This window comes from Styela clava, chromosome 7 (genome assembly GCF_964204865.1).
Source record: "Styela clava chromosome 7, kaStyClav1.hap1.2, whole genome shotgun sequence".
Lineage (NCBI taxonomy): Eukaryota > Metazoa > Chordata > Ascidiacea > Stolidobranchia > Styelidae > Styela > Styela clava.
The window spans coordinates 16,769,135-16,786,259 of NC_135256.1; the positions used below are offsets into that span (position 1 = coordinate 16,769,135).

At 34.5% G+C, this 17,125-nt stretch overlaps 2 protein-coding genes across 3 annotated transcripts; both read right to left on the reverse strand.

Moving 5' to 3' along the window:
* Nucleotides 1-1,067: 1,067 nt before the first annotated feature.
* LOC120328153 (glioma pathogenesis-related protein 1-like) lies at nucleotides 1,068-7,108 on the reverse strand. Of its 2 annotated transcripts, none has more exons than XM_039394568.2 (10): nucleotides 6,971-7,108; nucleotides 6,066-6,182; nucleotides 5,279-5,370; nucleotides 4,530-4,677; nucleotides 3,974-4,086; nucleotides 3,185-3,291; nucleotides 2,748-2,798; nucleotides 2,298-2,448; nucleotides 1,949-2,063; nucleotides 1,068-1,817 (listed from the first exon to the last, which is right to left on the reverse strand). In XM_039394568.2, the coding sequence occupies exons 1-10, from the start codon at nucleotides 7,040-7,042 to the stop codon at nucleotides 1,689-1,691; spliced, it is 1,095 nt and encodes a 364-aa protein (XP_039250502.2). In that variant the 5' UTR covers nucleotides 7,043-7,108; the 3' UTR covers nucleotides 1,068-1,688. The 2 variants fall into 2 exon arrangements, with proteins under 2 accessions (XP_039250502.2, XP_039250504.2); XM_039394570.2 differs by lacking the exon at nucleotides 6,971-7,108 and adding an exon at nucleotides 6,670-6,801.
* Nucleotides 7,109-7,765: 657 nt separating this feature from the next.
* LOC120328066 (cysteine-rich secretory protein 2-like) lies at nucleotides 7,766-15,614 on the reverse strand. Its single transcript, XM_039394462.2, has 10 exons — nucleotides 15,395-15,614; nucleotides 13,359-13,475; nucleotides 13,070-13,164; nucleotides 12,410-12,557; nucleotides 11,354-11,463; nucleotides 11,178-11,281; nucleotides 10,530-10,574; nucleotides 9,833-9,986; nucleotides 9,402-9,552; nucleotides 7,766-9,097 (listed from the first exon to the last, which is right to left on the reverse strand). Exons 1-10 carry the CDS (start codon nucleotides 15,452-15,454, stop codon nucleotides 8,963-8,965), a joined length of 1,119 nt encoding a protein of 372 aa, XP_039250396.2. The 5' UTR covers nucleotides 15,455-15,614; the 3' UTR covers nucleotides 7,766-8,962.
* Nucleotides 15,615-17,125: the final 1,511 nt, after the last annotated feature.

Sequence of the window (17,125 nt, forward strand, 5' to 3'; positions counted from 1 at the left end):
TTGTCATATTTTTCTTTTTGTAATCTGATTTCTGACTGGTGTTGAATTAGGTAGCAATTTTGAAGACTTATCAAAATATTTCTTCTGTGCAAGAATTGATAATGCACTTCTTCTGGATTTCTCATTCCAGGATTCAATAAATTCTCTGATATAGGTATGTCAACTTTTGTTTGACATGATAACAAGCGTTGTGCAGAAGAACCAAGTATTTTATCTCTATGCACATTTGGAATGTTGAACGAAGCAAGGTAAGTATCAGACGAATGTGTACAAATGTGCATGCCGAAACTCATACGCTAACAACGTACGTCAACATGACATTTAATAATTGTGATTCTTTACCTGGAACATTTCGATGATCAAAATACATTGACAAAGCATTGTTAGATGCAATTATGTATCAAACCCACTAACAACAGGTTCGCTCATTTCAAAAAGTGCATGTAGGTCTATGTCACTGGATAAGCTACATGAAAATGGCACTATTAACATAAATCGGTACTCCCGTGGTATGTGGACCAAGATGGCGGATACCGGAACGTAGTATGTGTACCAGGTAAGGGTTAGGCCATAGTTTCAGGTACAAATACTACGGGAGTCACTTGGCTAGTCCCCGAACTCGTGAAAGAACTAAATAGGGAAATTGGAATAAAATCATGGCCCAACCCTAACCTGGTACTCGTACCACGGGAGTACCCATAAATCCAATACCTAATATCTGATATTACACCAAAAAGCCAAATATAAGGCTAGGTGGGGTACATTTCACCTTGCCGCGGTTGTATAATATCTGAAACCAAAAACAAAAACGGGTTTCCGCGAATCCTCTTAATCTCACCACTGGGTGTGGTCCTAATTGCCATCCGAATGGCCTCTAAAATTTATTTCTGCTTGAGCATATTTGTGATGTTTTCTAAACATTAGTTAATATTCATGATATTCCTGATAATCTTGAATAAATTATTCTATGTAAACTACAAAATTGCCACACCTACGCCCAAACCAACTATCATTCGCTGAAGCGTTGCTGTAACGAGCTATCTGAAAGCACAGTTGAATCCAACCAGCAGTTTCTCTTTTTTTTTATTCCCAGAAATGATGCAGTTTTTCTTGCCACACAATTTATAATTTAAAATAAAAAAATGAGAATATACCATTTATACATACTAGTTAAAGTGCCGTATACGAGTATGTAGAAGATATATTGAAAATAAAACTCAAAATCTATATCTATTATTCTATTATTAAACACGATTACATTAAACACCATCGTTCTCATTGGACACGTTTAGTGGACATAACGATCGTTTCAATATTTTGTTGTTGTTCTTGTTGTTATTTTCCGTCATCATTATAAAGTCGCTTTTCTCTTCGAATACTGGACAAATTGCTTTGAAATTTTCAGTGAGTAAAGATTATATATTTCACTAAAAGGCTATTACTTTTATTTATCGTTTTTTGTGTGCTATGACGCCAACAAACTTTGACACTATGTGGCGCAACGTGTTCATATATTTGAGCATAGCTCTCTTGTTTACAAAATAGGATACGGTGACAAAAAGCAGATGGCGAGCTATTTATGATATCCTCCACGGTGATGCAACTAAGGACTTATAATCAGTTATTTGTGTATGGGCTAAGCATTATTCAAGTTACTCTTCGGACACTTTTTTGACCAGTGCCTGTTTTTATAGGCGCCTGGGCGGCGGAGGAAGAACAGGTGGTGATGCTTTGGGCGGCGTTGCCGTTCCTTTTATATACGCGCGTCTCGGAGTCGTTGGTGCACTTGAACATCGCCTTTCTTCGTCTTTCAATAACTAGAATATAAGTTATACAGTGTTCAATTAGGAACTACAAATATATTTGAAATAAGACGGAAGTATTATTGGATGAAGGGAGAGATAAACAAAGAAAGAATAATTAATAAAAATCCATTGTGATATTTTACCTCCAATGGCGTACTGATGTCAGCAGCTGTCAGCTTGGAAATACCATGTAAATTTACGCCAGTCAATGAATGCTTCGGAGTATTGTACGCGCTTGTTGCTGGTGTGCTCGCGTTACTGTAAAATGGTCGCTAGGTGAATACTCAGAAAAACATTAGTATCTGATTTTTGTAATGTCTTGTTTTCAATGTAGTTTTGGTCATGCATGAAAGTAGGCAGACACAGAGAAAGTTAAAAAATTTCCCCGGGCATTTAAATCTTTAAACCTAATGCAAACAGGTATCATAACGAGGGCGTAAGTAATTTCGTTTAAAATATGGGTACGTTGGAAAATTGCGTGAGATCCTATACCTGAACCTAACCATATGGTTGACTGCTGTTGATATTCCAAAATTGTTTGAAAATCTCATCCTTCTTCGAAATAGAAACAAAGTGACAAGAATAACAATAATAATGCAAAGTATTATTATCACGGCTATGAATGCGCCTTGGCTGCCTTTACCTTAAAATCAAACAAGAATAATCGCTTCAACGAAAGTTTTCTGATTTGCAATGGAACCATGTCATAACAATATATATATAGCTGAGAGGTGGTCAAATTTGAAATATTTAAGATGGACAATTTATTTTTGTATAATTTATATTTTTCCGGTACTCACTCCAACAAAATTATGCCTGTTGTAATGTTTTTAGTGAATTGACTAAGTTAAAGAAATAAAGTTACCACTTACAATTACATCTTATACGCAATCGCTACAAACTATCTAAATATTTAATAAAATATAGAAAATTAAATCATACTTTGGCATTCTTTATTTTTCGTTTCAAAAACGAAATCTCTGGCACTGTTTGCTGTTTAATTCAACAGTTGATATTTTGTTGAATTTTCCCATATATTTTATGCACGATCAGCGGATGATGAATGGAATATAAAAATGAAGTGAGTATAAAAAGAAATAAAACCTATCAAAACTAAATATTTTATTTACATCTGTCAGTGCAAGTAAACATTTTGATAAAAGTCGTTATAATTAACGAATATAACAAAAATAGTGCGTTTGAAACGCTTTTGTTGACAAGTTATAGCAATATGAAGCTCTACTGTTTTTATACACTGACTACATATTTTTAGACATGTCAGAATCACTAATCGCCTTATTCGTGGTCTATTATTTCTATACAAAAATTATTTCGTATAGTCACGCCAATAGCTGTTGCAGGAATGAACCAAGTTTTACCACATAAGGAATCCCGACAGTAATCGTCTTCATTGCACTTAGTACAGTGTTTTCCTTCTTCAAATAATGGAAGCAACTTCCGGCCTGGTAGTGAAACGATATTTCCACTGAAAAGATATTGTACTCAATATAGGGTAATTGTGACTGGTTTATTTATTGTCCAATTTTGGCTTTTGTAGATCAGTGGGTTTCATCTCAGCCCCCCTTCCCCCATCTCCCTTATAAACACTACGATATGTTTTTTTATCCAAATTGGCGGGAATTAAATCGACTATGTAGTATGTATACGATGTAATCGATGAAAACGAAATCGAGGGAAAACGAAAGAAAAGGAAACAAAATCAAATCAGGAGCCACAGCCCAAATCAAAAACATTTAAGAGTGAAGGAAAATTTCTCTAATTCGCTGTGATAAACACTTGTATTTGTGAAAAGAACACTAGGTATAATTCAATTCTTAAATAGAACTTTCGAACATATCAAGACCGAGTCATCTAAAAGGCGATCACATTCAAGCAAGCAGCTCCTATATTGTACACAACTTATTACTCTGCCCAGGTAATGTACAAGTTTTTCGGAAGGTAACTTCAGACACTTCATATTTAGTTAATCTGAACTCGGCATTTTGGCACTTCCAAAATCACGACTTTTTTCAATATGTACAATATTATTGTTAATCTGCCTCATCAGCCATCTATGAAATTTTTATCTGATATCGCTGTCTTGATGGGTAGGCGATATTGTGTAATAAAATATAACTACACTAAAATGTCGACGGATCCTGACTTACGCTGGTGCATAATTGCATACAAATAGTGATCCGCTGTACCTCTGTCCAATACCAGTTATATCAACACATGAACATATCGCACATCCTACTTTGAACGTAGTTGCCCACATCACCTGGTAATAATAAATGGATTGGTAGAAGGTGATTGCAAACAACTTTGAATATACAATGATGTTTCGGTCCCAGCAGCTAACTTTTGAAAAGTATAAATTTGAAAGTTCTCGTTTTATGTTCAATCAGTTGTAAAACATAATTTGGGATTATTTTATGCTTATCTAATTAGATAACGTAAATTGTGAGCGTTTTATATTCTATTTGGTGGTGGAATCTTCTACTGTTACGCTATAGAAAAATATCAGAATTATTTCCCCGAATTATATTTTTAGGAATGTAACACAAACACGACACAAAATAAAAATATTTCAATTTTAAAATATTGTTAGCAAGGGCTGCCAAAATTCTCTTTGTTAGATTATTAATTAAAAATAAATTGCCAGTAGACACAAAATATGAGACACCAAACTTGTTAAAGGTTAGAAAAATATCTGATAACAACCTGCGTATAATGGCCGCAGGTCATTCCGGGTTGACACGTCCTTGAGCCGTGAGAAAAATATTTTAATTCATCATACCAAGCTTGTATCGCTTTTGTAGTATCGCTTCCCGTCATTTTGCCACTGGTTGCATATATGTTTTCTCCAACACTGTAGTTATTCAATAAATGATTATTTGCCAACTTTTGTTATTTATAATATGGACGAGAATATCGTTAATGTATGAACACATAACAGACACTGAATAAAAATGAAGTTTATCGCACTATGCAGTATCAACATTTATGCACAATGACCTATTATCCGTCAGGTACGGTGTGGAAGCTGTTTGAACAAAGAAACCGGACTAATTTACAAACAAAACAATAATTTGACATCATTGACGACATATGAATAATTACAAACAATTAGATTTAAATTTCGAACATATAGGACGAATTATTTTCACCTATGAACCAATAAAATCAATTTTTTTTTTTTTAAATTCACAGTTATATTAATAAAACAATTAGCACTTGTCGAGTTGGTGATTCATAGCGATTTATTCCGCGTCATTGCTTCCATAACATTCATAGTTTGAAAGTGGGGAGTTAAATCTATGTCTAATAAGTTTTACAGAAGTTCCTATTTACAAAAGTTAGCCATGCTGACTTTGTCAGCAAGTCTAGCACAGTTTTGGGGAAAGAAGTTGAATGAAAGAGATTGAAATAGGTAACGTATGTTTACGGAGAGAGATATACTAAATCCGCACCTCCAACGTGAATGTTTACGATTTTTATTGTGATCAAAATTGCATTTCTTTGAATGTTCTTCTGCAATAGTCGCAAGTTCGCTGTCCCAGGTCTGCAATGAAAAACTCCTCTCGTAATTTGCAATTTTGTTGTAAAATTCTGATTAAATCCACTTAGAAAGTTATGATGATGGTGATTATATTGCAAATTCAACAACGATATATCAAAGCCATGTCCGTTTAAAATAGGCTTTATATGGTCCGGTATTACCCGGACATGTCCGGATATTTGCCGTTTAAGTTATCGTCCTGGAGTAATACGAAATACACTGAATTGCCCAGAATTTTTGCGTCGCCTGAAATGTATGACAAGCGTTGCTGCTCCAATTTTTAATTTACCACCTCAATTAATAGATGAAGATTGGTGATACTGATAATACATGGGCGGCAAATGTTTAAAACCATGAAAAGTCGGATTTCATTTCTTTTACGTTCTCGATATTGCTACAGGTAAGACTTTATTTATGTCTTATTACCCTCAATGTACCGAACCCTAAGTGACAAACCCAATGATTGAAGTTCGTGTTGACATTTTAAGTATATTGATTGCGAATAGTGGTAATTCCTGTATTCTGCATCTATCTATATATATATATATCCACTCGAAATAACAAATTTAGTGTCGATGTTATAATAAAAATTCTCCTGTGTTATTCTATCGGGAATATGGCAACTTCAAAATTTAGTTCAACAATTCAAAATAACACGTCCATTTCTTTTGTACAATTATAGTGTTTTTATTGCTTACCATAAATCTCATGTTGGAGGCCCCACCCAGTCGTCTCAGATCATTGTGATGCCGCACGATTTCCATTTTATCATGGTCGGTTAAAGGAATAATTGTCGGTCCTGTGCCTCTACGCTGCTGTTAAAAGAATTTGCTATTTTCAGTTACTAACTTTGTCCTTTTATGGTGGATACATATCAGTGACTGTATTTTCACAGCCTTGTTGAAGAAATGAAGTATATGCGGCTCTTTAAAACTACGTCAGCATCGCAGTTTTATTTTGAGAACTTTGTATAAAATGATTCAATGCATTACAAATATCAGCTAGTTATTGTTAACCACCCTAAATCACGCAAGATAACTGTTGGATGTTTGCCCGGCCCTTTGCCCCATAGGAATTCATTCCATATTTACCATTGCCAAATTTAAGATTTTTTTTTTTAGGGTATTTTCGAGGATTGGCGCTTATAAACTGGTTTACATCTCATTTAAATCATTGGACCTCCCACTGATAGCTAATTTTAACATACGGCATCACAGATTTTTTCGAGACTAATTTTTGCTTACTACACATAAAATAAAATTACACGGAAGAAAAATGATCATAAAGATATTTGATTCATACCTGAATTCGTGAACGCAACCACAAATTTACAAATACCCAGCAAAACCACAAAAACGAGCTATTGTTTACCATCATGCTTTACAATCCGTCTGAGGGGAAAAAGGTATCGGATCGGCGACTAATATTTAATTGTTATTTCGCTGTGACATCATGATGATTAGCCAATATTATTGTAATATACCGGAAAGTTTCTCACGCCATTGATTCTGGTTGCTATGAACCTATGTTACGTCATAAAGGTCTGGCGTTGGGCTCTTCTTATGTATTGCGAATTAAATGACCAGAAGAATAAAATACTCACCCTTTCTGCTGCTGAATAGTCCGAAATTAGTAATGTAGTTATTATTAATATCGGATGGTAGACGGGGGCCATATTGTTTACATCTATTTAATTCGTTTAGCTATATAATCAAATCAAAGCGCATTTGCATTATTTTCAAATTCTGTAAGTAAAATTATCAAATTTAAACCTCACATCTATAAATGTTTGTTTTGCTCTATACTAGTTAGTACGATGGTTCGTGTGATATCTATCTTAGATGAAAAAGGCTTAAAATGCGAGAACCGACGCTCCTCAGGCTTGCCAGAATTTGCACCGTTGGCGATTGAACGAAAGCAATGCCTAATAATAGATGTTCAGTTCGTTCAAAATCCTACTTAAATTGAGATCAATCCTCGGAATCTTGCCTTACCTATGCCTGCACTGACTAATATTAAAACTTCACTGACTGACAAATCCAAGTTCACTCCTGTATTTGATCAGGCAGCAGTTTTTGCTCGTGTTGCTGATTTGATAGAAGTATATTTGTTAAATCAGGGGAAATGCATATGGTATCGTGACATGCATTCGTTGAACGAATACAGCATCCCCTTTCTATTGGTTTGGGTGACGTAACATCCTATTTCAAAAGTAATTATAAAACGTAATATGTTCCATCGCGGGCCATATATGTATTGTGATAAATTGATGTTGATCGATGTTTGTATTGAACTTCAAATATCTGATATCATTTCCTGTTTTTCAACGAGTACCTTATCAAAAATTTCCACTGAAATGTCATAGACCGAGAATGAAAAGTATATTTTGACAATGAATCATATCACAATCGACCTTAATCAAACATATATTTGATAAAATGTTCACTTACAAATAGCTTTCCTCGTACCATAGAATGCTACGGACGAGGTTTAAACGAAAGGGGCACACTGTTACTTAATATCAAGTAAATATATGAAATATTACCCAATCACAAATATTTAAAACTGTATAACTATTTACAGGTTGTGCAAACAATGAATACTGGGTAATCAGTATGAGATAAATGAAAATTCACTTGACATTGAGCAAATATAATAAATATCAACAGCAGTACTTGATTCCATGATAACATGGAACTTTTTTGACAAACTTATTATTCTATAGCTGGGGATTTTCCATTACAGAACAAAGTATGAACCGTTAAAAGCATGACAATAAATAGGGCTGCATAGACTCTAGAATTTGAACTCTTGGGTTTATTTACAAGCAGATATTAACGATATAAAATGAAATTAGTCGTTCGCAGCTCCAGCAGTCGGCGATATAATTCTTTGCAATCCATGAAATCATAAAAAGTAATTAATCTCCTAGTCAAGTGATTATTTCAAGACCGAAAAATAAAATTGAGACTTTCAAATGGGAATTTATGCACTCATTTAATACACCATTTTCTTCTCAGTTTTTTAAAATATCCAATATCCGCATGTTGTCAAATTAATGTTTGATATTATTCTGATTAATACTGAACTTTTACTATAAAATAAGACACAATAATCGACGTGGAATGTTAATCATTAAGGTTATTCAAACATAACTTCATATCGACAAATTATTTTTTTATTTATATGTCTATCGACGTAACCTCCACTTGTCTCATTGTACGTGCTGACAATGCAGCTTGCTGTTTTTTTACCAACCACATTCAAGTTCAAATTCGAAATGAACAAATATCTTATTTAAACCTAGAGCAAATATGTAAGTGAGGTCAAGTTCATGGGGCTTGCGAAACTATAGTTCACCAAACGACAGTCTTTAACATAACAAGGCAATCTTTTTTCCACCAGGTCATTAGTCATAAACTCCACTTCAAATTTTTTTGGTTATGTGTAACAACAACAATATGTTTCCTACAAGTTTTACTCGTGACGTGGAAAGAGAGAATCGATCGTCTTCTGCTTTCAATGCAAAACAACTACCAACAACGTTCGGTAGGAATAACAGCCTATCGAACAGATAATTCATTGCATTCAGAAATCATTTTCTTTCCAACACAGGAGCAGGTATGGAAGGGGGAGGAGATCTTGGTGCAGTGTGACTTGGTTTTGGATAACTTGTCCTACGCACTGGTACTGTCAGTGATTTTGGTCTTTCCGTCAATCTTACTTGAACCTAAACAGCAAAAGTTTCATAGAAATTTTGGTGATCGTTTCATTTTCACTTTCATATTACTTAAAACTTGAAGCCGGGGTGCAAGCCGGACGCGAAATATTGCTTGTTTATGACAAGATGCGATGCGATGGCAAGATTTTGAAAGTTTTGTCTGGAACTTTAAAATACATGCAATTATTCCCTCAATTATCATAACCAGCATTTTTCGATCATAGCAATAATGCATTCATCGACAAACGGAGTAGGAGGCAAAATAAGCTTAGATTATGAGCACGCTTTCTACTTGTCAGAAGTATCTACCTACCTTGGCAGTCACTTCTGCATTTGCAGTTAAAACAGATTCCGATTGTTGTTTGGGTAGTAGCGGTATGAAATTTTCTACGCTATCATATATTGGTTTGTCATCAGCAGATAGGTGATTTTCGGGGCTTGCAACTCCATTACTAGTACGAGAGCTGAGGGAATAAAATGTAATTCGAGTAATAAATCAAAAATATCAGAAACAATGTACAACAGATACAATAAGCCAGTGTGAGGTAACCGACGAGATATTCGATTTAAATACTGGGTAAGCCATATACACATATGGAAACATCATGTACTTGTTATTTTTGCAGTGCATTTCGAGTGAGTATTCGTCCGACTTCCAAAGTGTGTCTTCAAACCCAAAGTTAAGTGTTCTTAACGAATATATACTAATACTGTAATACTGTACAACATGTACATGAGGCTTACCTTTTCCGAAGCCTAGTAGGTGATTTTATTTTGCAGCAGTCACTTCCTATTAAACGTCGTTTACGAAGTCGTTGACATATAATATATAATGTGAGTGTAATGACGATGGAAGATAAAATAGCAATTGCAATTATGAATCCAATGACGCGACTTTCTGTGAAAGAAAATATTATACAGATATTGAAGGATTGAAAGCAAAGAATTTCGAGAGAGAGAGAGTTGACAACTTTCCAATAATATTATGATTGCGACCAAAAGAACTCAAGTGAGTTATTCATACCGTATTTATAAAAATGATTGGCTAAACAGTTCACATTATAATTATTTATTTATTTCGTTTTAATTGAGTGTATGAGGGATTTATTGGTAGCTAGTGACTGGCTGATATTGTATGCAAGTAGATTGGATTGTTTTGGAGAATTGCGAGAACAATTTACGATAACCAATAACACCATACACGCACTCAAAAATGAATATCTCATATTCAATCTAAATATTTTTAAGTTTGACAACGATTTACAGCTCAATAGTCACATAATAGAACCGTCGAAAAAGCTTTACCAACAGTTGCTACATCTGAACATGTTCAAAGTCTCATTTATAGACGAATCCACTCTAGATTGGTCTAAATGTTGGCTCTAATTCGGCTGAATATTAAAATGCTGAAGCATTTTGCATGGAATTAATAAAAGATTACCTGCGTACTCCACAGGCATCTCAATGAAATCTCTTTCGCTATTCGCTGAAATATATAAATGAAATGAAGTTTTGAATCTCATTATTTCTATACGAGAGTCGTGCATATACAACAATAGGACAAATTTTGAGAAAAACGGTGCTGTAGAGCTTGGAGCCATCCCAGTCCAAACATTAAGGTCATTTTAAAAACATCTGCCAACTGCTGATTGGCAAAAATTTCGACTTCTATTCCGGATCCACGTTCCGAGTTGAAAGAATTCTTGATTTACTCCGGCAGCTAACTTCGATAAAACCAAATTCTTCCATTATTGCTGTCGAAAATTCAAATTTTGACTAACACCATTGGAAGCCTGAAATTTTGACTTCTGTGTGTTTGAAAATAAAACCCCGACCTCATCAACTTCATAATATATTCAGCTTTATTTGAAGTAGATTCTTCATTTTACTATCGCTATGAAATCATTAATCGTGAAATTTTATGTATATAATTTTTTTTAGGTTTGGAACTATGAAACAGTCCTTACCTTGCGGGGAGACCTAACAACTTTTATAAATTGTGTCAACAATATAAAAAATAGATCTTCATTGCAAATAGAATAAATTGCCATTATTTTTTTCAGCTGAGAAATATAACAACGGAATTTACCACACATTGATTTTCTACAATAGTCATCTTTATCACATTTTGAACACGCATTCCCAACTTCGTAAACTGATACCAATTTCCCATCTTCACCGGTGACGTTCCCCCTGATGAATATAAAAGACTTTATTTTGATGAAATTAATTCCCCTAAACAAATCAAAATGTAGATACACTCACGCTGTTGCATAGTAGCAGATGAAAAGTAAACTATTTCGATATTGAAGCTCTGATATAAAAGTGCATTTAGTTAAAGCGCATCCCACTTTAAAGCTTTCTGCCCACACAACCTTAAAAAAAAGAAATCAATTGATAAAGTGTATTTTATTAACTCAAACTCACTGTATTTTATATATATATATATACCATGTAAAGGTTTCTACTGGAGAATTAGAATGAATAAAAAAAAGATAATTTTCAGGTCACTAACGTAAATGTTTTCTTTGGAAAGAGGTGTTCGTTTGATCAAAAAATTACACACAAAACAGACAACTGTAGCATGGTATTTGTATTTAATCTGTATTTTCTGATATGCAATGGGTTTAAATGAAAGATAAAACTTTAGAAATTCGGTTGAAGTAATATCATTCATTCATTCCTGGAAAATCGGTGATTTACTAGTAGATTTTCTTGCAAAATACAACAACGCTCTTTTTTAGCCTCATGTGTCCTTATTGTCAATATATCACAATCTCAATTAAATGTGAATCCACACAAAGTTCATCCGCATGTACTGTAATGTTGAATGGCTTATTTACAATATGATACTTATATTGGTTCAATTAATGGCGAAAATATGACAACCCCAGCTTTTGCAATTTCCCCTTTTCTTGGAGAATACTCGCATACAAAAAAATAGGAATAAAGCAACTTCACTCACGGCATTCCAAAGACGTACGGTATTGAAATAGCGTTTGTTAACATTTTATGACGGGCTTATTCTAATACTAATATAAAATTCCAGGGCGCTCCAGAAGTATGTGTACCAAGATGGAGGTAACTAACTTTGTTCGACTACTTTACATCAAGTTGTGTAAAGGGACGGAAGCCTATGGGCAGGATGTATATTCACTTAGCCAACAAATACAGTCCCCGAACTCGTAATATAACTAAAATAAGGAAAATCGAAATAAAATTATTGCCTAACCCTAACCTGGTACACATACTACGGGAATACCAATTCCAGATCATACCACATTAATTGGAGGTTGTATCTCGGGTATATAGTTGGTTTACCTGGGTATAATGTCCGCAAACCTTCTTTGAAAGGCAAGTACGTGAATAATAATTAAAATTTGAGTTTTCACTGAACCATTTCCGAATGGCCATGGGAGGTTTGAAAACGGATGATGATGCTTTAGATGCAAACATGTTCTCCCCAATACTGGAAATGAAAAAATGACAAATTATACATATATCTTGGCATGTACATCAACATTTCAATTAAATTTATAGACATTTGAACACGTTAAAAGAACAAATTCTTACATATACAATGCACTTGATCTGCAGTGCAGTGTCATGTGTACTTCCGCACAACGCCCGCTTATATGGCAGCGATATAATATGACCTCTACGGAGGAGGTCATACGAATTGCAATTCGGACCATAATACATCTACCCCACTCCTAACCAACTCGAACTACCCATAGCACTTATTTTGCTATTTCACTAAGATATGTGTCAAAAATAGCGTATGCCATCATAGAAACTCCTTTGCATTCTTCCAGTTCCTATGTACCATGATTAGTAGCCTAAGTCTTCATTTTGCTTTGATTTAAACGTGACAAAGTGGTACAAAAAGTAGTTCACACTTTCTGAGATTAAATATTTTTTCTAAAGACGCAAAGGGAAAATAGTAAAGATGAGTTACTGCAATCATAGCAAGTTACCAACCTAGAATATTTGGAATGTTTCTTATATTTATTACGACGATATCGACATCTTCTTCCGTATACTTCCGCATTCCATGCCAATTCACCATCCCATGTCTAGAAATTAAATATCAAGATAGACGAGGAAACACAAAATACCTCGCTTGACTATGGTCAATTTTCAATCTCGACTTAACGAATATAAAGAGTTGTATATTACGGGTATAATAAACAAAAATGTCCCTAATATAATGAGAGCATAGGGGACCAGAACTTTACAATATCAAAGTTGAAGCATAAATGTAACTTACCATATATCGCATGTTGGATGAGTGTCTTGTTCGTCTCATCATATTATGAAGTTTAACGATATCATATTTTTGTGTTTCAGATAAAGGAATTAGTTCATAGTGTGTCTTTGATTGAGCCTATGATAGATCATAACAAAAAATTCGATTCAATGTTTGAATATTTTAAATATTTTATATTCAAAAAAACTTGGAGAAGTTTTAATTTCTAGAAGTATATGAAAGTTATTGGGATCTTCGGATAACGCAATAACATCTTCCTCATGGATGGAATATTCGAGAAGAATATTGATTGTGGTGGTGAATGTCTCCACATCTACTGGTGGGATTCAGGGGGTTCAGATCTCACATGTGTACGCGCGACCACTTTCTCGCAATGTCGTGATATCAGCGAACCCGTTCTTGTTTTTTACATGACGACTGCAACACATGAGATATTTGACGTTTTAAAAATTTGATATTAGAATATATATAAAACGTGTAATGTTCGTGAGGCTTACGTAGCGACCTACATACATTTTTCTGAAATGAGGAACCCGTTCTTAGTGACTTTGATACATTTCGCCAAGACGGGTCGGCAGGTACACGGATAGTAGGTTTATCCAATCGATACTATTCCGAGTTGGACGCCATTCAATTTGAAAGAAGAATTTATTGTTAAAACATATCAAAATGCGATTTATACCCTATTCCCACCCTTTCACGCCCGAACCTGGGACATGAACGTACCATAAACTGACTATCGCACAAATCGTCGTTGTGCCGTACCTCTTTGTCTTGTGTATTATACTAGAGTTTTATATTTAATGTCTGTTGTCCTACTATTACACAGTCGTCCTAAACTGCAGTTGTACTTGTTAGGGATGCATATCGCACATCCGTGTCTTATTTTTGGGGCAAATAAACATACATACATACAAGAATGAAAGACGAAAAGACGATGTGAAACAAAGGCGTAATCAACGTGTGCTATCTTAGATCAAGATTTGTTCAGACCACATAGGAGATCTTTGTTCAAGAATAATTTATACTTGTGGACTTTTCTCGTTTCGAATTGGACGAAATAAGAAAGCGAAAATTTTAAATTTGAATTTTGAGGTACGTCAGACGAATAAACGAATAAAATGATTATTGCATTAACGTTGATTTACCCTCCAAGACAATACAGTTATTCATGTTGCAAAGTTATTTTGTACGTTGGCATAGACTGCGGATCGTTACCGTACAAGCCTCGTATGTCGCTTAACGATCTCTCACGATGCTTTTACTGCCAATGAACGAGACAACCGCAAGGGGCGATCGATTTTCTTCAAATAAGCGACAACTCTCTCAATCGATTACTCCCCAGCGAGAAAGTGTCCTTTGTCTTGCATGAACGAAGTTCAATGACTTTAGCTTTAGCCCACGCTTGAATTAAATGTCGTCACATATGGACTAATGCTTTGAATAAATACGCCGAAATACTAGTAGGTTGCTACATTGTTATAGCAGTTTTAATCAAATTAGTTCAAGCTCACGATCGAGATTTCGATCAATCTTATGGAAATGTATAAATTTAAATATTACGCATATAGAAATGACACGTTTTTGAATACATTATAGTTTTTTGAATTGCAAAAATCTTATATATTCATTTGACAAACACAGACAGTCCCCAAACTCGTAATATAACCTAAATAGGGAAAATCGGAATAAAATTATGGCCTAACCCTAACCTGGTACATATACTACAGGAGTACCTTATTAACTAACATCCGTGAAAGACATTCCAGCAAAATCAAAAATTTACATGACCTGCCCGTCATTACAAACTGCAACTATTACTAGCCTGTTGCGCTCTACAATCCATTCAATGGTAAGGAGAATTTCTTAAAATTGCTATATGTATATATATGCAAGGAATTGTACTTAAACCTACTCATAGAAGTGAAAAAAACTCACTCAAAGGTGAAGTTACTCGCCATGATATTATAAACAATGCTTCGTACCTTATCAGTGAGTTTTTATGGAAATCGAAATATTTTATTGACAATTCTTACCTTTAGAGTTCCACAGATGCATATCATACAGAACATGGATGACAAAATGGGATTAGTCATTCTTCCCAGCACAGACTAACCACCGAACGAATATCCCTTCAAGTATGCACGAGATGTCTGACTGTTTTAACCCAATAAAGCGCTTCCTCGTCGCGCTGAATATAAAATTTCGCGGTCCATTTTGCCACATTCGGTAAACATTAGGTCATAAAGTTATACGATTGCTGTGAATAATAAATCGGGGAGGAATTTTGGTGAAATAATGATAGAAAACTACACTGTTAAAAGTAAAAACTAAATATGACAATTTTTTTGATGTAACTACATTCTCAAGGTGGTTTTGTAACGCCCTAGTCCATATATATAAAATACATCTAATCTGGGTACTTTCTAAAAATAGTTTAATCAAAGTGATGCTAAAATGCTTGCATTACACTAAAATGATGTCATTTTAACTGAAAAATTCTAACCGTAATAACAAAATGTCGATGATTCACGACGTCTTCAAATGAAGCTTATCGTTCAAAATCTTAGCTTTGATAGTTTATGTCAGTCGGATATTATTATTTTTCAAGCATGATTCACGCTTCAACTATATGGTGCTAACTGTCAATGGCCTATACTCCGTTATATATAAAATACGTAGTATAGAATATGTTCTGATCGCAAAGATAAGCCCGTGACAAACACGAAAGTATTACGGTGTGTAGGCTTATAACTACTCTGTCTGAGCAAATAACCCTCTTTCAGAAGGGAAATCCAAAACAACTTTAATGGCAGGCGCTCTAATTAACCCAGAAAAGAAATCCAAAATTATCTTCTCAACTTCATTTTAGTTAAAACTAAATTTGGTACAATAACATTACACAATTTAGGCGTATGGGTTCCTCTGTAGTACCGTTAAGTAGAGCCCTAATAGGGCGAAGTACAAAGTTTCGTTTTCGTAACTTGAGACGCAGTGAGAGTGCCATATTGCAAAGTTAGAAGTAACGCCAAATGGCTAAATCGGTCTCCTTGCGAAATGAGTATCCCAAGTATCGATTTACGCTCAGACGGTGCTTGCCTATCTATGTGCAGTAAATATATAAGTCGAAATCTCTGCTCAGATTATCACTTGGCCTGCCGAATGCTTTCGCGAAAACAGTAACTTTTACGAATAATATAAAAGTATATGTGGGCACTGTGATGGCCAAGTTCCAGGATTGTTCATGTAATTGGAATCCTATGTCAATTTTGACACAGTTGGTCAGGCATGCTATGTATATACCACATACTTAATAGATTGTTAGCTTTATCTCTAGGATTTCTCTTATGAACTGTAGGAATTTAGCAAAGTTACTCGCACTTGACGCAAATGAGTTTCATTTTGCGTATGCAAATTTCACACAAAAAGAAATGAAATTTAATATACTGTTATTTATGACCGGTTCGTTCATACCATAAAGTTCACAATGTTTACAATTCTTGAGCACACATTACTTGATTTTCGACTATCTTATATTTATATATACAAATGGTAGGTGGTGCAAATGCTTTTTGTTTGAAAGCAACAAAATGATATTTGAAAAATATATTGCCCCATAAATTGATCACAAAGTAATACGAACAGTAAGTACAACCGTAATTACAAATCGAACTATTATGAGAAAATTAAACCTGTGAATCATTTGAAATTTACAGAAATGCAGTTCGAAATTTAATTGTTGTAAAACATAATGGATGACCAGATAG

Coding starts and splice junctions, on each gene's coding strand:
- LOC120328153 (XM_039394570.2), bottom strand. CDS start 6,744: ATGATGGTAAACAATAGCTCGTTTTTGTGGTTTTGCTGGGTATTTGTA. Junction 6,183..6,669: donor GGTTGCGTTCACGAATTCAG/GTATGAATCAAA, acceptor TTCTTTTAACAG/CAGCGTAGAGGCACAGGACC. Junction 2,449..2,747: donor GAAAAATAAAGAATGCCAAA/GTATGATTTAAT, acceptor TTTGATTTTAAG/GTAAAGGCAGCCAAGGCGCA.
- LOC120328066 (XM_039394462.2), bottom strand. CDS start 15,454: ATGACTAATCCCATTTTGTCATCCATGTTCTGTATGATATGCATCTGT. Junction 12,558..13,069: donor AAACATTCCAAATATTCTAG/GTTGGTAACTTG, acceptor TTTCATTTCCAG/TATTGGGGAGAACATGTTTG. Junction 10,575..11,177: donor TTGTAGAAAATCAATGTGTG/GTAAATTCCGTT, acceptor TATATATTTCAG/CGAATAGCGAAAGAGATTTC.